Genomic DNA, 23,927 nt, shown 5'->3' with positions numbered 1-23,927 from the left:
AACCAATCTCTCGCTAGACAAACTATACTACAACGTGATCAGCAATGACTGAGTCTGTTGGCAATGAAACAATTGAAAAGTACTGGTGTTTTTTGTCTCGTAATTGGCACTGACGGGATTTTTTAACTTGAGACGACATTGAAAACACTTTTGGTTATACTTATCAGTTATATTTATGTTATTACAAAAATGAATCGTTCATGGTAAATTTCAAATTTGCCAAATTTCACTGTTACCAGCAGATTCCGTCATTTTTGATCATACCGCATATTGGGATATAAGTTTAGGAAGTGCATTATAACAGAATCCAGAAAGATTTTTTCAACTTCCGATATCCTGTTATGGCCCTTACTAAAGGCCCATACACAATGGCGTTAACGTTACGTCGATGTTAAAACGTTAATGTTAACGTTAGATCTAGAAATTCAAAATTACATGTATTTCATTGTGGACCGTTCACCATGACGTTATGATGACAATTAATGTTGCATGATATTGTTAGCGTTAACGTTAGTTCTAGAAATGTTCTGGATTCTTAACGTTACATTCTAACATTAGCCAACGGAAATAATTTATAAAAAGTACTGAAATACATGTAATTAGATCTAATGTTAACATTAACGTTTTAACATCGACGTAACGTTAACGCCATTGTGAAAGGGCTGTAACCGTGTATCCCATAACGTTTTTCGCCCAATCGTGTTGTTATAGGTACATACTTACATACTTACAATTGTTGTTGACACAATCTGAAAGTTGAACTTAACAACCCTAATGCTGTAAGTAAACAACGACACGGATACCTACTGAGGTAAGTCATTAATGACATTAATGTCTTCAAAATATTCCTGTCAAAAAAAATACTACGAAGCCATTTTTTTTCGTATACCTGCGATTGTGCGAAAAACTTTGTGGGATATACGGTTAGTAAGTGGCATAACAGAATCTCGGAAGTTGAAAAATCTCGCTTCGTTTCGATTTTTCAAACTCTTTCTCGATTCTGTTATAATGCACTTCCTAACCTTATATCCCAATATACTATTTTGCACAATCGGTTATACGAAAAAAAATGGCTTCGAAGTATTTTTTTTGACAGGAATATTTTGAAGATATTAGGTAATGTCCATTAATGACTTACCTCAGTAGGTATCGGTGTGGTTATTTACTTACAGCATTAGGGTTGTTAAGTTCAACTTTCAGATTGTGTCAACAACAATTGTAAGTAGCTATAACAACACGATTGCCCGAAAAGTCATTTAAAGCGGGTGGGCGGTTAATTATGCTGCTGAGTATATTATTCGAATATTCGAATTTACACATATGTATTCGAATTTTACATGGTCAGTTATTCGAATATTCGAATACATAATTCGAATACGATTCCCAGCCTTAGTTTTAAACTGGCCCATTCATGTCATAAAGAGCCCAATTTACACACGAACGAGTTGAATACCGGGTGGGGCATCGTATACGCGCACGCGAGAAATCGCGACTTCTAATTAAATAAAATTGTCGAAATTTTTCACACTTACCTGGCTATTGGTAAGGTACATTTCATAATTTTTTGATAATTTTTCACTTACAAACAAAGCCAAAAAAAAAATAAAATGTAAATTTCAATCAAAAAGTCAAATTCTGACTTTTACACTGACCTACCCAGATTCACTTCCTATAATTATTTACGAAATCAGCGGAAAAAAACACCAATTAGATTTTGAATTAAATGCAGTTTTACATTTCAACTTTCAAAATCATTTTTATTTATGACCTGTTACTTGTGCTATCGTAAATTTAGGTGACAATGGAAACTGTCAATTTTATGGCAAAAAGGTTTAAAACGGTCGGCAATACCTTTTGTTGGGAAATTATACCATTGTGCCATAAATCACGCGTCTGGTTTGCGTTTAAATAAAAAAGCACATTATTTAGTTAACCAAGTCAAAATTTATAATTGTGCCACCAGGGTTTGATGCGCTAACAGATACAGATTCATTTAGTGTAAAAACTTTATAGGTAAATTAACAGTTAATTTCAGAAAACTAATAAAACTGTTACGGCCTTATTTATTAACAAAAAAATTTTTAAAAATTCTCAAATATACCTTATCAATAATTAGTTAGCTAAATAAAATTTGGACAATTTAATTTAATTAGAAGTCGCGATTTTTCGCGTGCGCGTATACGATGCCCCACCCGGTATAACGTTTTTTTATTCGACGAGACCCTTAAACCGCTTAAAGTTTTTAAAATTAGTTTGACGCGTCATTTTGACAAGAGGTGACCTTTATCAAAATCCGTTCACACAGGAGAAAATTCTCAGATTCTGACAGTGTCGAACAAAAAATATTATTATACTTTCGTGTTTCGTACATGACCAACAGAAAAGTTCATCAACACCATAACCGAAATTTATTGTTTATACAGGATTATTCCTGTAAGATGACGAGCCTGACCACTTGACCAGGTAAAAATGCAACCCAAAAGGTAATTCACAAAAATCCCCATTACATTGTAACAACAATGTAATGAATGTAACCACAGATATATAGGGTGGTTTTTTTAATTTCACCTGACCTGATAGTAAGCGTTGAAGAGTCGATTGTAAACGCATTAGGTATAATATACAGGTTACGGATCGTTTGAAATCTTACGCTTTACACGAGTGGTGTGTTCACAATCGACTCTTCAACGCCTACTACGAGGTGAAATTTAAAAAAACACCCGATACCTTTCAAATTAATAGAATACCTACCTATTTGGATTCCTGACTAAATTTTTAAATACCAAAACACAATGAATGCTTTGCAAAGTGTATTTTGGGTTGCATTTTCACCTGGTCAGGCTCGTGATCTTATGTGAATAATCCTGTATACATAGGTATGTTAATAATTCAGCCAGTAGTTTTTTTACTTGATACAGCTGACGTTGTTATTTTCAAAACTTTGATAAGAAATGTTTTTCGGTTCAACTTTTTGCACCTACGGAACAAAACGGCTGCATCGTGTTAAATGCGAATAAAAAGGGTTAAATGAACTTGCTCTATTTCGGTGTATTAATAGTTAGGTACCTGTTCACTACGAGTACGTAATCTATACTTACCTTTCTATTGTACATTCAATGAGATTGCGCAAGCGCCCTCTACTCTACACAACTAGAGGGGTTCACGAATCAGGATAGGATAGACAGGCGACAGGTGTCGTATTTTTGTATCATCTATAGTGAGTAGTGAGTCTGTAGTCTGTCAGTCTGTGAGTGTCAGTTAGTTAGTGTGTTTGTAGTCGGTGTGGGTTGCTGATCGTAATGACACGACTTGTTATTAGTCGTGCATGTGTATGAGAAAGTGTCACAATAAATGAAATGTCGTAAATTATGGTATTTCGGAAATTTTACAATCGCAATAATATAGTGATACACTTACTTGAAACGCTAACGCAATTTCAATAAAATTAATGAAAACACAGATCTCTTTCGTACGTGAGCAGATGTGTAATTAAAATTAGATTAAGAGAGTAACCGAAAAATGGCCAGTGAGACAGATACTATTATTTTGTCAGCGAAGAAAGTTCTTCTGGATGTCGTCTTGTTGATGTGCGGTAAGATCAAGAAGGTTATGTCAAATAGTCCATGGTCCATTCATCTTTTGTCACAATGACAAATGAATAATTTTGTGTCAAATATGAACATTTCCTGTCAACTACCAAATGACGTTTTGACATAAAATTTAAATATGCGTTTAAAAAGCGTGTAAGGCTGAATATGAATAATAAAATCAATTCGCAATAATGTTTTTGTTTATTTTGTCATTTAATATAAATAAGACTGTTTATTTTGTTTCAGTTGGATTTCCAATACTGTTTATTTTTTTATGGGGCATTCCATTTCGGCGAGGTTTTTTTTGTAACGATGAAGACCTTATACATCCATATCATCCATCAACTGTACCAAGCATTTACCTTTATATAGTCGGAATCGTGATGAACTGCACTGTGGTAAGTTTCAGGGTCGTAGGTAAATGCCCAAAATAAATAGCGATTAGCGACATCGACCGTTACATTAACAAAAATATCCGTGAGTCATACAGTCGGGCCATATGTGTGGGCAAAGGTGTCTCAGTCGGGTCTACGTGGCCGTAGATGTCATGATGTCAACCAAGTGAAATAATAATTCGAAGTAGAGCGTTTTATTTGCAACGATGACATACCCCTATGCAAAGTTCACAGTGCAATAATAATTGCTACCTTAAAGGTTTGAAGAAAAAATAGTATGTTATTCGGAGCAAAAATGGTTTTATGTGCTTTGGCTGGTTTGTCTGCCTCACTGTGTTCGGCAGCCAATCTACCAGCCGCAGCACATAAAACTTCATTTTTGCTCCTCATAACATAATATACTATTTCATTTTATGAGTTAAATAATATTCATTGATTTATTATTAAGTAATACATAGTTATTTTCATATGAGTAGCGCTGTCAGATGACTTTTCAGGTGTGAGGCCGAAATTTGAAGCACGAGGCGTTAGCCATGTGATGTAAAACAGGTCGAATACCTGAAAACTGACAGTGCACGAATATTGAATAACGTTTTCCGTATGGCAACTATGTACGAAAATTGATGTGGCAACTGTGTGGGTGGGGTAGAGTTGACATTCGTATGACATTTCATAAGCGTGCATTTGATTTTTTTTATATCAGTGCACGTTGACTTGACAATTTTAAAAATTGCGCGACTATGAATTGTCAAAGAAATGTCAACTCTATCCTACCCACACAGTTGCCACATAAATGTTCGTAGAGATATTTTCATATTTGATGGCGGAAACAAAAGACTGAGAAATGTCACAAATTTGTATTGTCAGTGTCAATGTCAATACAAAGTTATTCATCGTCGAACTAGAGAAATAATTTGTAATACGTTTGATTATATGAGAATAACTTTTCCTTTTGAAGCACTGACAAAAATTGGTTTCCTTAGAATTTGTTTTTTCAATCTATTTAGCGAAAATTTAAATTTACCTAGACATTCCTTTTTACGGTGTTAATGAGAAATTTGACACTGACAATAAATTTGTGTGACATTTTTCAGTCTTTTGTTTCCGCCACCAAATATGAAAATACCTCTACATAGTTGTCATACTTATCCACAATTATTTTGAATCACCCATTATTTAGTTATATCGGATGTGTGAAAAAGGTCGGACACCAAAGAAGGTACACAATTTAGGGTAATCATGGAACATAAAGAAACATTTTTTTTTTGCTTTTCGCCTTTTGTTAACGCACGAGCTTTTGAAAGTTACAACTAAACTACCTATAAAACTAAATGATCCTGTTATTGATGTGGTAACATAATTGTATGTGTCAACTATCAAAGGTGCCCTCAACAGATATCCAAAAGTTCCTTTTACGAATACATTTGAAATCAGTTTCTTCGTCAGTGTTAAATATGATGAAATTTGGTGTGGGGGAGTAGTTTTCAAACGCGGCAACATTGCTAACATAGCATAGTAACAAAAAAAAAACACCTTTATAAAATACTTACATACATAAATGTCAATTAAATTGTGACAGTTTTCAAATTGTTTTCAAAATGAGTTTTACCGCAGATGAATATTGTAATATGTATTTAGCTCTTGGTGCTGCAAAAAATAACGCGGCATTTAGCGACACAAACATGCACCATGCGTTGTCCTAACGGAAGGCATCCCAGTGCGAATGTTTTTAGGCGTTTTGACCAACGACTGAGAGAAAACAAATATAACCATGACAACTACATACCTACGGTATTTTTAGTTACCTAGGTATTGCGTTGCTGCCATTTTAATTTTCACTTTCTGAGAGTTTTTTCTTTATCTAAAAGCTGCAGAACAGTTTTTGGTACAAAATCGAGGTCTATGTTATGCTATGCTATGCTACGGAGTGATCAAGAATGACTGAGTCTGTTGGTAACAATGAAATTTGGCAAATTTAAAATTTACCAATGAAGGTTAATTTTTGTAATAGTATAAACATAACCTGCATTACCAAGAATGTTTTTAATGTCATCTCAAGTTAAAAAATCCAGTCAGTGCGTGGTCAGTGCCAATTACTAGACAAAAATCACCAGTATTTTCAATTGTTTCATTGCCAACAGACTCAGTCATTGTTGATCACGCTGTATTAAAACGCCTGTCCGCCCTTTTTGACACACCCGATATACCACTTTCTTGGTTATGTAGGTATCTCAGGAAACGAACATGAAAAGGAATATGAAAAGCAAATATGTAATGCAGAATGAATGAATGCTTATTGTCCCCAGAAAGCGTAGTTGTCCAGTAACTTAAATAAAATATAGTGACTAATGAGTACCGTTTAAATAAATGTTTAAATCTTAATTATGGTAGTTTTACTAGTTTTAATAAAAATGACGTAAACTAAAAATGTTTTGTGTTGACTCACGTTGTGACAGTTAATCAACTAATCTTTAAAGCTTTTGCAAAATTTGTAAAACTGATATAAGTTAGTTGTTCTGCAATAGATTCACAGTTTCACTTATGTTGATTAAATTTCAAATATTCAAAACAGAATTCCAAGACTTAAATATCATCCATGTAGTATTCCGGACACGGAATCTTAGCCAACATTTTTTAGTCAAATTTTTTTAGAAAAAATGACGAGCCCAAAAAGCGTCGTCTCTTGCTAGATGCTCCAAACAAAATGCCATGCGGGCCTCCTATGCATAGGTGTAAGGCTCAATTTCCTTGCCGCGACATGGTTAAGCTCGCTTCCTCTTACACGGCGGCGAGCGGTTCTAAAGGAACCTGGGAAACCGCTTGTATTTACCGCTTCAACAGCCGTCATAAAAGGACTATTGCGTAATCTATTGAGAAGCACATTATCTTCTTCTGCCGTAGATGTGCTAGGCCTCCCTGAGCCTTGGCGACTTTCAATAGTTCTATTTTGTCTCTATTTCTGAAGAATAGACGAAATTGTCCTTTTCGGTATACGAAGGTCTACACCGATTTTTTTGAAATGACGGAAAAATGACGGACGAAATTTTTTGGCCACCATTGTACATGAGGCTACGGCTACGTAAACAACTGTTGTCGTTTACTTTTTACCTACTAAAACCATTATTATGACTAAACAATCAAATTCTATTTTAAACATCCATAATTATGGTAAACCATATATTTTTTTAAATAAAATTGTTTTATTTGGCGAATTTTGATTAACTGGTAGATAGTGTGACACATGACATTCAAATAATATTTGTCAATATTTTAACATGACAGTTATAGAGGAAACCAATTGAAAAATAGAAATGTTTGGTTAGGATGGTGTCAATGATATATGAAAACTGGAAATAAAAATTCGAATTGTTCTAATCTTGTATTATTGAAAAGATTTCTTTGTTTCTGCGGCAGTTTGAAATTTCTTGGCACACGCATGTAATGTTTCGTGAGATAACTAAGAGATCGATAAAAAGTTCTAGCATTGCGCATCCTAGCAACAATGAAGTTACCATTAGGACATTTAGTGCAATTTTGATTTTACCAACTTAATTCAACAGCTGGTGGTTTTTTAATTTTGGCGCGGGTAATATAACGGGTGACTATTTAAATTTTCACTCAGGGTTATTGGCTATGGATCGTTGTTTGTTTCTTGTGTTACTTTAGACACACACCGTGTTATGTGTGTTTTATGTCAATTGTACTCATTGACCTTTGTCGTTCTTGCGTGTGTCTAAAGTAACACAAAAAACTGAACGATCCATAGCCAATCCTAAGTAAAATTAATTTAAATACATAGTCACCAGTTATAGTCGTTGACCAAAAGAAAATGGGACGAAGTAAATTTCGATTGTGTAATTTGATATTTTTGCGAAAACCATCTTTTAGGAAACAAAAGTGTAAAAAAAAAATCTGTTGGCATTTATTTTAGTTTATTCATGGGTATAAATTTGAGAATAAAACGTTTTTTTGTTCGACACTGTCAGAATTTGAGAGTTTTCCCCTGTGCGAACGGATTTTGATAAATGTCACAACTTGACAAAACGACGCGTCAAGCTAATTTTAAAGATTTTATCCAATTTTGCCTTATAAAGTTATGTTTAAATACTTAGATACAGGGGATAAAAGCACTTGTTTAATGAATAATCGAATAATAGTATATTATATATTGAGGGAGAGAAATGCATGATTTTTCCTAAGGTGCAGTTTGTAGCCAGAGGGCGAAGCCCGAGGGCTACAAAGCACCGAGGGAAAAATGAGCATTCTCTCCAGAAGTATATATACTATTTTTTTCACGGTAGGGAGTAGAAACAGCACAAAAATCTCAAATTTTAAGAATAAAAAAATGATGACAAATGAGTTGTCATCTTTCGATGAATTTAATGGAATTAGTAGTTGCCTTGACAACACAATTAGATTTTTGTCACAACAGTAAAAAAAAATGAAAACTCCCATTAGATTTTTGTCACAACTGTCAAAGAAATAAAAACTCCCTAGGGAGCAAGTATTTGCAAATATTTGCTCCCTAGGGAGAAAATGCTCTACTTCTGTCACGATGTTGACATCCGAAAAGTTGATTTCTACTCCCGATCGTGAAAAAATTTTTTATTGCTCTAGCGGTTAAATTTTTTTATTTCGCTAGCGGTTTAAAAATGTCAAGTAAATGTCAAAGAAAATAAATAAAAATTTATTAAACAATAATTATACATACATTACAGTTATTGGGAAGCAATCGTTCATAATTGTATCATTCATTTTCTAGATTTTCACCTTCTACACGTGTATACGCCGTAAAGACCTAATTTTATTACGAGTAATATTGGATAAAATAATTCACTGTCACACGGATTTTTTTTCTCCTGTCAATAAACCCATGGTAACAAAAAATCACAATCATCGGTGATTCTGATTAATGACACAAGCTTCGGACTTCATTTTAAAAAAATACACTCAAATTGGAGAGGTTTATTAGTGTAAAATTGGATAAACAGTTGTATTATACTCGCGGGGGTAAATGAATGTTTAACTTGCGATGTTAACGCGCTTGCGGCTTCGCCGCTCGCGTTGTTAAACGCATCGCTCGTTAAACATTCAGTTAGCCCGCTTGTATAATAAATAACTATTAAGCGATTTGGAGCCTTTGGGGCTCGTCGAACAAAAAAACGTTGTATTCAACTCGTTCGTGTGTAAATTGGGCTTTTTTTGACACTCGTTGGCCTTTAAAACGCACGTTTCACTCGCGTTTTAAACTGGCCCACTCATGCCAAAAAAGCCCAATTTACACATGAACTCTTTAAACAAACTACTATTAAATTACAATCGCAAATCCATGTTCGTATTCCTACTTTAGAGAATCAAATACAAATGAACAAGTTTACCGACAGTTTTCAAAAACTCATTTAATTGAACATAGTGCAGTGACAAGATGCCAAGTAAAAAAACACAACCTAACTTTTTGTAGATCAATCGTCAAGTCAAATCAAGTTGTAATCTGCGGCACATACGTCCCAGTTACACTACACAAATCTTTGAATTGGGCTCGTTTCACTCGCGTTTTAAACTGACCCACTCATGCCAAAAAAAGCCCAATTTACACACAAACTCGTTAAATAAACTACTATTCTGTATATTAGAGCACAATACATGTTAATTAGATTGAATAAAAACATTTTCGAGTATTTATTAAATATGTAAATGTGATTAAACAAAAAATATTGAATCGATAAGAAAGAAACGAATAATAAATGTATTGATTTTCTTTATGTATTAAATTCGTTACCTACAAAAGTGTTGATAATTCGAAAACGTTGCTCCTTTTAGGTGAATTAATTTCATCGATTAATTTACACTTCCTTCTTTCTAAATTAATCCAGTTGTAAATCCTTCATCAAAAAGTGGGTCAGCATATGAAAGTCTATCCGTTAACAATTATTAACCTCAACCCGCAGTATTTTGAACAGGGCTAAAAATAATCAAGTATCACATTTCTTCTTGAATTCCATATTTTTAAATCCCCTTAACACATTTTAGATATTGTGTACATGCATTAATCTTTGCGTTCAAAGGTCCGTGTCTTCCGCTCTTGTCTCGAAATATTTTTAGCTAGTTTCTTACATGTGTTGAAAAATAGATAAATAAATTAGCAAAGCCGATAAACTTTATAACCTTCTAACTATTATTCATTAAATTGTTATCGCTGTTACAGGATAACATAATTTTTCCCAATTTATTATTCAGAGACTTTTAAAAGACGGTTAAAATCTTCGGTTGAAGGTATTTAATGTACACTTCTATTAAAAAAAAAGCCTACACGTATTGAGGGCTACACTGTAAATGGGGATAAAATTAATTAATTGTTTCCAAGGAAACGTATTACTGACATTTTGTATGTATGTCAAATGTGTGAACACTGTTATTTTATAAATTTTTAAATTGTTGTTAGATTGTTGCGAGTTGCCTTTTTCCATAAATTTGTGAATAAAAGTTTGAATTGTGTTTGTAGTAATTGGTAATACATACTTGCCTAATAAAAGGCAAAACATTTAAAGTCTGTTTTTTAATTAAAGAACCACGACCTGTTGATTTAGGTTTGCAAATATAAAATTTTACTAAATTTAGGGAATTTAATGATATCTATTGGCTATTTCTGCCAACGCCTGTCATTTTTAATGTGCTTGAAAGTACGCAAACTCGCAGCTAAATTTTGAACGTGTTATTAAAAATGTCTCGCAAAGTAAGACATTTATAAAACTCTCAAATTAGTTGTTGTTAGTTGTTATTAACTTTATTAAATTGCTGCGCTACTAATATCTCTAATAACCTCAATTTTTATATGAGATTTTTCACCCTAGCTCAAAAGTGTACAATGTTGTCAGCTCTATTTTGGGTGTAAATTGCGGTGTTGTGGTTCTTTGATTAAAAAGTAGATTATATACACATTAAAATCTCTGAAGAATACAGGGTTGGCAAAAAACATGTTTTTTTTTATTTAAAACAAAACCTACAGTTTTTTTTATTTTAAACAGTTTTTTTTGTTTAAAACATGTTTTAAACTTGGTTAAAAAAACATGTTTTAAACCAATTTTAAAGACGAATAAAACAGCATTAAACCGGTTGAAATCTTTATTATAGTGAATTTTTTTTAATAAACACTTGTCAATGTCAAAATTAAGTAAAAAACCACTCTGTACCACCCCAAAATGTGCACATATGGACCAGCTGTATAACAATTTGACACCAAATTGTAGTTAAGGTTATGTTCATTTCACTTCCCGGGCCTGTTTTCCGCGAATTCATTTTCAAAACAAATTTAATGAGAAATCAGCGGAAATATTTTTCGAATTTGAAATAAAGTCTCGCTCGTCAGGGCGCAGGCTCAGTTAGATTAAACAAATGTTGACACTCAGTGTGACTAATCGTATTATCATGAAAATCACTGTTTGGCTCATACCAACATGATAACGTTTTGACAATTGTTTATTAAAAAATTTCAATTATATGTTGCTGTACTTTTACGCTCGACCACTGGGCATGCGCACTGCGCAGTTGTATTGAATGCAATGCAAACTGCGAAATTACGGAAATTTAGATTTCTTATCATTTTCTCATGTTATCCTCTGGAGGTATAATAGTAGTTTATTTAACGAGTTCGTGTGTAAATTGGGGTTTTTTGGCACTCGTGGACCTTTAAAACGCGCGTGAAACGAGCGTTTTAAACTGGATCACTCATACCAAAAACAGGCCAATTTGTATTGGAAATGTGAATAATCTGAATAAATGGACGTGACTAAAAAAAGTTGAATTTTTGTTGATTTTTTTTTTTGTTTTAAAACACATGGATTAAAAAACATGTTTAAAACGTGTTTTAAACAGTTTTAAACAAACGTGTGTTTTTTATACAACATGTTTAAAACACTGTTTTAAACTGTAGATTAAAACATAATGTTTTAAAAATGCCAACCCTGGAAGAATACATCGATCAAATCCAGCCATCATCACGGGTGTTGTTACAGGTTTCTAAGTAACAACAATTAAAAGATAGGTTTACGATGTGGTAATCTATATAGCCAAAATTGTGCTCACTACTTCTTGTATATACGCTTTTTTTTAAATAGAAGTGTACGTGGAATACTTTCTTTATTTTTTTTTCATTTTCCTATTCAGCAAATAGCAATTGATTTGAGAAATGTTTAGTTTTATCGGAATACTTGACAAACAGTTGCAGCAATAAATTTAGATAACAGCAGTAATCAAGATGTATTTTATACATATCTACTACATATTTCTACACTTGAACTTTTTAAACCAACATTCTCAGAAAATTAGAAGGTGTACTGTTTTTACACGTCATTAAATAAATATAATATACAGGCTGTCCCCAAAAAAGGAGACGAGTCCATAACTCCGTTATTTATCGGAAGATTTTAATTATACATATGTACACCAAATTAAATGGTTGTTAATAGGCTACAAAATGGCCTAATAAATTCAAGTATAGCCCCATGGGCTTCAAGGGTAAACTGTCAAAATATTTTTTTTCAAATGGGAAACAACAAAACAACAATGTATCACAAGTATACACTTAAATACCAAAAATTCACAAAAAAAAATTGTAAAAAAACGCTACTATCGTCTATGTTCCATTTTGCGCTAAACATTGGCGGCATATCTGCACACTCCCACATGTTATTATTATTATTTGTCATTTGTTTTTCCAGCTACCTTAATTTGGTTATTACATTGTAGCGCAATGCATTTTGTTAGCTTTTCTCTTGGTTTTTTTTAGTGAATGTAATTAAAAAATAAAGTTTTACAATTGAAAAAAAAAATAGAAAAATAGGGTTAAATTTCCAGGGAAAAACATTCATGTGATTTATCGCTTTTTAATAATACAAGTACATACAGGTGTCCCAGAATTGCGAAAAAGCTCGATAACTTGTTTGTTATTAAAGATGTAGGGCCGTATGATTTCCCATTCGTTAAGCCTTTCATTAGGTAAATAATTTTTTAGACAAAGTGAGAGTATATGCCAAGCACTATGTTAGACAGAGACAAAACAATTTAACGACGTTCTTTAACTTTAATGAAAGGGAAATCATACGGCGCATTAACTGTTTCCTTTTTCTATATTCTACTTCTACTGCACATTCGGAAAATCTTGCGGTATATATACAGGGGTCCCAATATTATAAAAACACGAAAGTTATGTTTTTTTTAATGGAACGTACCCAGTTTGATTTCATTTTTGGATTCTATGTTAAATTATGAATCAAATCTATACAGGTCGTTTTTACTTATCTCCCATCGTTTTTGATCTCTGGCGCTTTTTTTACAAGAATTTCGAACTGCAGGGTCCTTTCAAAAATTCGTACCTTCCAAATGGTTGCAAATAAATTAAAATAATCGATGCTGTTTGATTCCTGAATGTTTGCCGCGTCTGTTCAGTGTTTACTCAACACCTGCTCAGTCGCATATGCCGACTGCGATTTTTTAAACATAACAAACTAAAAATGTCAAAAACTATTTTTTTTTTCAAATGGCATCCCATATTTATTATTGCACTGGTCGAAAGCTTTTTTGACAAGCTTGAATTTAACGGGAAAGTTGCTCCCATTTAGGATAGCACCCTAGATTTTCACATTCGACTATGCAAACCACATACCGTTGGAAAACTTGTCAAAAAAGCTTTCGACCAGTGGAATAATAAACAGGGTGCCATTTGAAAAAAAAAATGAGTTTTTGAAATTTTTAGTTTGTTTGTTATGTATAAAAAACCGCGGCATATGCGACTGAGCAGGTTGTTGAGTAAAGACTCAACAGATGCGGCAAACATTCAGGAATCAAACAGGGTCAATCATTTTAATTTAAATGCAACGATTTGGAAGGTACGAATTTTCGAACGGACACCTGCAATTCGAAATTCTGGTTCAAAAACGGTGGCAGATCATAGTGGCAGACATAGGGCAGATAAGGACTTCTATAGATCTGATTCATAATTTAGCATAGAATCCAAAAATGAAATCAAACTGGGTAGGTTCCATTTAAAAAACATAACTTTGGTGTTTTTATAATATTGGGACAGCCCTGTATACAACGTGTAACAGAAATAAGTACATTAATTTTAACTGGTAATAGAACTCGTCAAAAGGAACAACTTTTCTATCTACCATTTTGCCGAAAAAAAATTGGAGAGATTTTTCACTAAAATAGCCCTACGCCACTAAATACTGCAATGGCTAATTGAGATCAGCGCTAATATGAAAAAAACGTCCATTTTCATCCAGAAAACGTGTTTTAACGCAGAAATCGAAATTCAAAGACATCTACCCGTATAGCAAAAAATCCACTTCGTAAGAATCTAGTTTCACGTTTTTAGGTAGCTTAGTTTTGGAGATATGAACGGTTTTAGGAAAATCTTTCCTATTTTTTTAAGCCACTATGCAACGTTTTTCGCCAAAATGGCAGAGAGAAAAGTTGTTCCTTTTGATGAGTTCTATTACCAGTTAAAATTAATGTACTTATTTCCGAAACACCCTGTATATACCGCAATATTTTCCGAATGTCCAGTAGAAGTGTAGCTATCATATAGAAAAAAGAAAAAGTTAATATCTTTAATAACAAACAAGTTATGGAGCTTTTTCGCAACTCTGGGACACCTATATGTTATTATAAAAGTTTGATTTTAAGAATTTGTACCTACCATCAATATTATTATGCACACCATATCAGCGTGTTAGGGTACGTTTATGTTGGAGCTGCCATAAGCGATAAGAGCGAAGTACCATTGTTTTCAAATGGCAGTTCGTTCTTATCGCCGCTCTTTTTATCGGTTATCAGTTATCACAGCTCCAACATAATCGTACTCAGCACCTACCATAATGGCAGCTTCACCATAATGGCAACTTCCTCGTCGCGCGTCAAACCCCTTACTCAACTCAAGGGAATTCCGAATTCCCCCACGTAAACATGCATACCCTTATTATTACACCTCAAAATAGACCAGATTTCAATTTTTCGCAATTAGTAAGCTCCCTTTGTGAGTTTGACTTAGAGGACGGTGCAGAACAAATCCCTTGTTCTTTATTTTGGACTACTGTGGGCAGTATAATTGTTGGGCCTACGTAAGCGCGCACCTGATGGAGCGGTTAAATATCTTATTAAAGCTGTGACAGATGCAAAGAGGTTAAATAAGGAAGAATAGGTTCCTTCGTCAGCCAGTTCTTTGCGAAATCGTATTTGCTCAGCTGGAATTTCCAGCAATTTGACGTAAGTAATGGTTTATTGAGATTTCAAACCAAAGGGAGGGAGGGAGTACACCGTTTGGAGCGAGCACCTTTGTTCAACTCTGCACACAAGTAGAGCTAATAAGATCAATACCGTGCAAAAACAAAATATTTGTTCAAAATATTTGTTGATCGGCTTGTGCAAGAGTAAAACGTGAAATGGGGTCTATTGCAAAAAAATATCCATATTTTTCCATTTTACGTGTAGATTTTATTAGATCAAGAGCGATTCGAAAAAAATAAATAAGACAAATTCCCTCATGTTATGAAAACAGTTGATATTGACCAATAGTGTGCCGAATATCGCGAAAAAATCTAATCATGGTCAGAAAATGCGTCTTCCGCCGACAAAAATCTCCCTTCCGTTGAAAAACAACGTTGACAAGGCTTTTGTTTTTGTTGGTAACACAAATTAATGAACAAAATGTCAGAAAATTATTTTGACGTTTTCCGAAATAGATTTAAAATCGTTTTAGAAACGACTCCAGCAGTGATATTGACTACAGTGTGAAAACAATTTGGAATATAACAGGTAAATTGTTGCGGGAAAAGTGCCACGATGAATATAAACTAACCTTTAATCCGTTTTGTGATGTTGTTCCGAATGTTTGTTTGAATTGTTCATTCGGGAATTTGTCTAGCCAAATATAACTCGACTTCCCATTTTTTTTCGGAAAATTTTGATTTTATTAGACTCACAGTTTGTTGCTTTAGGCAACAAACTTTTCATCATAAAATAAAAATTTTCCGGAAAAATTATGATGGTGATGGTGATGGTTTGGAATTATAAGAGCAAACTTCTCATATTGCGTGAGATCTGAGATATTGTCTTTGTTTTTCAATTTTTTTGACATCGAATACCAACAATGTCCTGGAAGCGATGGTGCCAAAATCATTTCTGCCATCTCTAAAGCTTGTTTGACACGATGCTAAATTTTGTAGAAAATTTGTTAGAAAATGAGAGAGACCCTCGACAGGACCAATGAACGATCAGGATCATAGTCTGTCTTTGTCAGATCCTGACCGTTCATTGGTCCTCTCTCATTTTCTAACAAATTTACTACAAAATTTAGCATCGTGTCATACAGCCTTAAACTGCAAGTCAGACTTGAAAAATGAACTGCAGAAATAACAACATCCGACTGACTCATAAACCAATTACACACAGTTTATACAAGATTGTCCTGATTACTCTGAAAGGACACGTTTCAAACACGATTTCCGGAATAATAGACATCTTTTTTATAGGCGCCGTATAAAATCTAGAACTTCCAAGAAAGAAAATGGCTCACGCAAAAGATGTCACTCAATCACATGACGCAACGGTTATTACACAATTACGTATCTCTATTATACGGCGTGATCAAGAATGACTGAATCTGTTGGTAACAATGAAATTTTGCAAATTTGAAATTTACCATCAAAGGTTCATTTTTGTAATATGTAGCAAAAACATAACCGACATAACCAAAAATGTTTTTAATGCCGTCTCAAGTTAAAAAATCCGGTGAGTGTCAATTACGAGACAAAAAACACCAATACTTTTCAATTGTTTCATTGCCAACAGAGTCAGTCATTGTTGATCACGTTGTAGTATAGTTTGTCTAGCGAGAGATTGGTTGACATAAAAATTACTAAAAAGTGCGGTGATGAGAATTGTATTTATTTTTTTAAAATTAATGATTGCATCCAAAAATATTGAGTTGTTTTGCAACCAATTCTAAAAATATTGGGTTGTTTTGCACCCAATTTAACTCCTGTCTGTGAACGGTGTATACCATGGACTTAGTATTAGTTAATAGTGCCTCCATGGTGTGTACTTACTTATTCACATCATTTTGATGTTGTTTAGGTATTAGCCGTTCACGATTGTTTTAGACACGCAGCAGGTCAAGATATTTTTCTGTTAGAATGGCGTCAGGTCCTGTCATATGACGTTTCGTTATTAAATATTCGTCTTGTTTTCAATTCCGTAATTGATTTAGAATAGTGCAATTCAATTATAACCTAAAATACATAGATTTATTATGCCAAATCACAATATTGCCAACTAAAATGTCAGATTTTCATAGACAGTCGGAATTTGAAACAATCGTGAATGCTGTATATTTGGAGCGGCAACCATAAATTTCAGTTTTTATGCCTACTTGGACTACAATAATTTATAATAACCCTATATGTCCTTCAAGCAGTAACATTTTTACCATGAAATTATGCTCTAATTAATGTATTCTAGTGCATTTTGTAGTGTTGAGTTAATTTAATACAATTTAAAATCTCCCAAGCCAGAGGGCTGGACGAAGTATATCTATGTCGGCTCAATTATTATGTGGGGATAAATAACCAAGAGTCAGAATTTACAGGTCGATCTACGGGCGGCATGAAACTCCGCACGTATCCCTAACCAGCGGGGTGTCGTAAAATTATGGGTGATAATCCCAAAACGACACTCAGCACCGATCGGGCACAGGCTGTGGCACAGGTAATCTGGACGGGCGGCGCCTGGTAGGTAATCCTTAGGAGGGTTTTTCGTAAAATTATAAGATTTTAAGTTTAATTGTTTCAACAAAAACAAATTTAAAATATTCTTTTGTTCGACACCGTCAGAATTTGAGAATTTTCTCCTGTGTGAACAGATTTTGATAAATATCACAACTTATCAAAACGAAACGTCAAGCTAATTTTAAAGATTTTAAGCGATTTGGAGCCTTTAAGGGGCTCGTCCAACAAAAAAACGTCGTATTCACGATCGGGCGACATGAAACTCCGCACGTATCCCTAACCAGCGGGGTGTTGTAAAATTATGGTTGATTATAGTTTATTTCCAAAATATATGCAGTGACGTCACGCCTGAATCAAGAAGACGACATGCCGTTCGTCCGTATTTGACATTTGACAGCAAAGCATAATGAGTTGATTATGCTACCTCCATTGTCAAGAAATTAAATAGTATTTTGTAGTGTTGGGCATAATCGATAAATTTTGATAATCGAATAAATCGAAATAATCGCTTTGAATAATCTAAATATCCATTCGACTTTTCAATTATGGATGATGCGCATGCGCAGTTGTGTATTTATTTCGAATTGCGTTCCGATTGCAATAATAATAATAGTCTTGTTTTTGGGACACTTTTGTGATGTTTTCCAAGGCTTTGGATAAATCGAATTGCATTTTCGTCGTTTCTTCACATTTTGACGTTTGGTGGACATCTTACGCCGGGCCGAAGCTGACGCACGTCAATAGTTCTATGTTACTCTAATCGTACGGTTTAGAATGAGATGCTAGAGCGACAATCTTAATAGCGAACGTAGCAGAAGCAACGAACTTGTTTGACATGTATTGAAAGGAGATAGCTACATACACGTAGTTCGTGTTATAAACTGATACAACTGCATATAGTTTGGAAACAAACTACAGTGAAATCTCTGTTTACGGACACCCCCCATGAACGGACACCTCTATTCAACGGACACATTTTCATAGTCCCGATCTCGGAAATAGGGAATCTCGTATATAAGAGCCTCTCTTAAACGGACTCTCCATTGGGCGGACGCGGACATGATATTTTTACACGAATCAGGCAAAAATCTCCATTGAACGGACAATATCAAATTATAACGATGTATGCACAAGCGCTCTCTCTTATGTAATCATCAAATCAAGTAGTTTACAAGGTGTTGGTGTGGTCACTGAGTGTTGAGTGTGTCTTAATATAACTTATAACTGTTTAAAATATTTAAAATGTCCGCGAAACGCCATAGTTTGACAGTTAAAGAAAAAGTTGAAATAGTGAATGTTTATAATAATGAAAAAAGGAATCACATGCGAAAATTATGGGAACATTATTACAAATGACAATTTTTTAAAAGAAGACGACCTACTTTTGAAAAATTTAGCTGAAATGTGGAGAAATTCTTTACATTTCCAAAATATCGTCTTTAAAACAAAGACCCGGCAAACAACATTATTGGGCTATTTTAATATGATATAATTATGTATTATTTGTTTGGTGTGTTAATCAAAAATACATACATATGTAATATGTACAGTTGTTGCAAAAAAAAAACAGGAATTGTCAGATGAAAATTTTTACTATTTTTCATAGTGCGAAACTTTCTTACGGAGAGATAGGTTAGAATTATGGTCAAAATTCAATGACATTTTTAAAAATTCTTTGATAGGTATTATCAAGTAGACAGTTAATTGACAAATGGACGAAACCTAATTTACATTAGTAAAATTTTCATTTTCCTTTTTTTTGCAAGCAACTGTAACTAAATACTTGTTTGTGTTTTAATTACATCATTTTAGTTTGTCCCTTAAGCGCACACCTCCCTAAAGCGGACAACTTTTCACAGTCCCGGAGGTGTCCGTCCAACGGAGATTTCACTGTATTTTATTTTTTTTTATTTTGACTTAAATTGTAAATCATTTTACAATAGGACAGCCAACCATCTTATAACTACCATAAATTATTCCATTATATCCCCTAATTTTATTGCCCCTTTGTTGTGCAGTGACGACTCAAGGGAGGACAAATATCAGGTAAATATTGCTTTTTGCTGTGTTCTCACACTCACTTTCTTATTATTATTTTTAAATAATAATTTCGGAATTACTTAATTTGGTACGCATCGAAAAACGTAACCGAATCCCAACCCCTAATAAAACCACAAAAAAAAAAACAACTGAAACTGAATAAATTTATAAGGGGGTCATTCACGAAACTCGGTAAGGTTCGATAAGGCGTTCCAAATTCAAAACCATGACCACCGTCATTGTTGAAGCATTGTATTTGCCGTTTCGTTAACGATTTGTACATTTGCAAAGTTTCGTGAATCTCCCCCTAAGTAGGTAAACTGTTTTATCTACGGCTGCTTGGATAAGTCGTTATTACCACACTTATTTACAGTCATTTGAATTGCGTAATGTAGTTCATTACCGCACTGGTTTCATTACGTAACGCATTTTTATTTAGAAGCAAACAGACAAAATTTATTAAAGTACAACAATACAAAAGAAAAGCTAGGTACTTATTGTAAATACATAACACAGTCCGGTAATTGTTCACTTTAACTACTTCTGGAATTTTCGCGTTTTTTCTGGCTAGACAGCCTCAGGGCGTCCTCCTAGATCGTGTCCCACCATTCAAACTTTGTGCAAATGCCTTTTTTTTTCTCTTGTTGTGTTTCAAGGTCGCGCCAAGTCTTAGTATAACTAAAGGGTAAGGAAAATTTTCATTTGCACAAGGTTTGACTGGTGGGAAACGATGTAGGAAGACATCCCGAGGCTGTCTAGCAAGAAAAAACGGGAAAATTCCAGAAGTAGTTAAAGTGAACAATTACCCACAGTCCTTGCATTTTGTTCGCCCAGTAGCCGGCATCGACTTCGTTTCGGTCTTCAATCTCTGGGCTTGGCACAAAAAGACTCACTTCCACTTTTAATGATATCATCTACTACTCTCTTTTGGGTTACTCGCACAAGAGACCACTTTGTAATACACGTCATACTGGAAAAACGACGCAAACTGCAGTGACACCTCCAGAGACGCTCGTCTCTTGCACTCCAGGTCGTCCTCGAAACAGGATCACACACGTTTCCATTCCAGGTTCTGGTACTTTTCTCACTTGACGTCGGGGTAACCCCAATGTACATTTTTCGAAGTCATTTCACTTCCGAGAGCCGCGATAAGACGTAAACGACCCGGTTCTCAATTATGAAAAATTTAAAACAACGCGTTGTTTACAAACAGAATTAGCTGGTTGTCCTGGTATTGAGCAAATTGTTTCAATCTTGTTGCTTTGATTTTGAATTAAAACGATTGAAACTGACATTTAACAATTATCAAAATATATTTTTGTAAATGTCAAATTTGACGTTTTTGCCAAAAATTGATTTTTTTTATTAATAATTCGCAGCCGTAGATAAAATGTTGTGCATAACACGTGGGCTAAAGCATATTACAGGAAACTCGTGTGTTACAGATGAACTCGGGCTAACGCCCTCGTCATCTACAATCTTCACACTCGAGTCCTGTAATATTGCTTTTATCCCACTAATTATGTAAATAACTATTATTCACAATCGGTTAGTAACGTATAGCTTTCCATTGTCACCTAAATTTACAACAGCACAGGTAGCAGGTCATAAACAAAAATGATTTTGAAAGTTGAAATGTAAAACTGCGTTTAATTCAAAATCTAATTGTTTTTTTTTCCCGCTGATTTCGTAAATAATTATAGGAAGTGAATCTGGGTAGATCAGTATAAAAATCAGAATTTGACTATTTGGTTGAAATTTACATTTTTTTTTTTTTGGCTTTGTTTATAAGTGAAAAATTGTCCAAAAATTATGAAATGTACCTTAGCAACAGCCAAGTAAGTGAGAAAAATTTCGACAATTTTATTTAATTAGAAGTCGCGATTTCTCGCGTGTGCGTATACGATGCCCCACCCTGTAGGTACAGGTTACGGATCACGGATCACGGATCAGCTGTTTAAATCTTACGCTTTTACACGAGTGGTGCGATCTCAAGCGACTCTCCAACGCCTACTTCGACGCCAAATTTAAAAAAACACCCTTTATTGCTATTTATAATTTATTCCTTATCACCAAGACCACCAGAATAGCACCACCGACCGGCATTAGTCACCCCATCAGCTGTCAAACAGATGACATTACAAGTTTTTCACCCTCGGTTAGTTCGCTTGAGTGGACGATATAGATTGGTTACCTACAACCCCTCACTGCCAATTAGCTTACTGGTGCACGCTACCGTAGGGGATTATACTGCACGATCAAGAAAATTTGCGAGTTTCGTTGGTCATGAAAGACATAAATTCTTTCGTGTAAATTTAAATATATGTATGTATGTACTATTATTAAATAAAATATTGCGTATTGCACATGAAATAAAACACAAAAAGCATATACATACATACTCGAAATTTATACAAAAAAATATTAGTCGAAAAATTGAAAAAACACTTACATATTACATAATATCAAAATCTCTTTCGTAGACATGATTTCACAAAAAATGATATCTACAGGATTTCTGTAATTAACCCTACACAAATTTTGACAGTTCCCAGATCAACAAAGCATTATTAAAGATTTGTAAGCATTGGGGAAGTTGGTTTTTATTGAATTATTGTAAAATTTCTACTGTTGCAACTGTAACTGGACACAAGACTTTTTTTGTATAAACCTGTAAAAACTAGAGCTGGGATTCATATTAGAATAAGGCCCGGTTTATTCACCTTCAAGTAAATTTATCTGACCAATAGTTGCTATGATTTTGAATCTGCTATTGGTAGATCCCATGGTAATTACCGTTCAAATAAAGTTACTTGAGGGTGAATAAACCGGGCCTAAATCGAATAATTTAAATGTCCCAGTTATTAAATTTGTACACACGTATTAGAATTTAAAGTACTCAAGTACGGGTATTCGAATACGTAAAGACGGCCTTACACCAAGGCAACAATTGGCAACATGTTGCCTGCAACATTTTTAGTAAAGGCGGCCTTACACCAAGGCAACATATTGCTAGCAACATTTTTTAGTAATGAGCGGCAACATTACTAAAAAATGTTGCAGGCAACATGTTGCCAATTGTTGCCTTGGTGTAAGGCCGCCTTAATGAATACAAATGTACTGTCGCGAGCAATAAATTTTGGTTATCAAGGTCATTCTTTGACGCAACGGAAAGTGCTCTAATATGAAACGGGCATAACCTTTAATACATTCCATTTGTCTTGTCTTGTCAAGATCTTGTCAACTTTTTGGAAACCCCAATTAGCTTCTGACACATCCGTCTCCATCAGCAAAATATGTAATTTTTACTCTGTTAAAATACGATATTGGGGCCATAATTTTTAATATTTAGAATAAAACTTTGACAATTTTTTTGGATTGACGTTTTATTGACATTGTACAATGGCCGGCAATAAAAACTAGCCATCACTTTTCTGTCACATCAAAATCCAATCGGGTAATTAATGCTTTAATGACACTGACATTTAAATGATGGCTACCTTTTTTTGCTGGCCACTGTACCTAATTAAACAGGCAAAATTTTTAATTTGTTACGGTAGCGGGAAATTTCAAAATGACCTTGACCACCAAGATTTAGTGCTCGTGACTGTACATGAAACCTGAGCCTTTTGTATTTGTTTTCTTATCATTGCTTAGAGTCTTAGACTAACAACTTTAGCGTGTTTTAAGATGAAATGACATTTTTACTTTTTTATGTATGTAAACAGTAAAATGTACTATTGGGGAGCATGAGATTTCGGGCAGCATTTTATATGTCGCCGTGGCTTCTCTTGGCATCTGCGGTCTTCCATACAGAGTTGCCGAAAGTCGCCAGATAAGATGCCAAAAAAATCCGTGCAATCAATTTTCCGGTATCACTATTCAGAGCTATAAAATTTTAAAAATTGATTTTGAGCAAAAATAGTACATACATACAGTGCATTCACTTTTGTTTTAGACCAGAGTAGGCTAAGGAAATTTGGCGAGTTGTATGGTAAGACTGTGGCTGAATGACAATATACCGGGTGGGGCATCGTATACGCGCACGCGAGAAATCGCGACTTCTAATTAAATTAAATTGTCGAAATTTTATATACCTAACTAATTATTGATAAGGT

General features: G+C 34.2%; 1 protein-coding gene across 3 annotated transcripts in view; it reads left to right on the top strand.

Moving 5' to 3' along the window:
• The first annotated feature begins 2,996 nt into the window (after window positions 1-2,996).
• LOC138123442 (putative phosphatidate phosphatase) overlaps window positions 2,997-23,927 on the top strand; it is a 36,972-nt gene continuing 16,041 nt past the window's right edge. For 2 of the 3 annotated variants that reach the window (XM_069038203.1, XM_069038202.1), the window contains exons 1-2: window positions 3,224-3,592; window positions 3,837-3,988. In XM_069038203.1, the coding sequence (XP_068894304.1) occupies window positions 3,520-3,592; window positions 3,837-3,988 (225 nt within the window). In that variant the 5' untranslated portion in view covers window positions 3,224-3,519. Of the gene's footprint in view, window positions 3,193-3,223; window positions 3,593-3,836; window positions 3,989-23,927 lie in introns of those variants that run through there. The other variant, XM_069038204.1, reaches the window with a different exon arrangement.

The sequence above is a fragment of the Tenebrio molitor genome, chromosome 2, assembly GCF_963966145.1.
Source record: "Tenebrio molitor chromosome 2, icTenMoli1.1, whole genome shotgun sequence".
NCBI lineage: Eukaryota > Metazoa > Arthropoda > Insecta > Coleoptera > Tenebrionidae > Tenebrio > Tenebrio molitor.
This window is presented reverse-complemented; position numbering and strand designations above follow the sequence as displayed.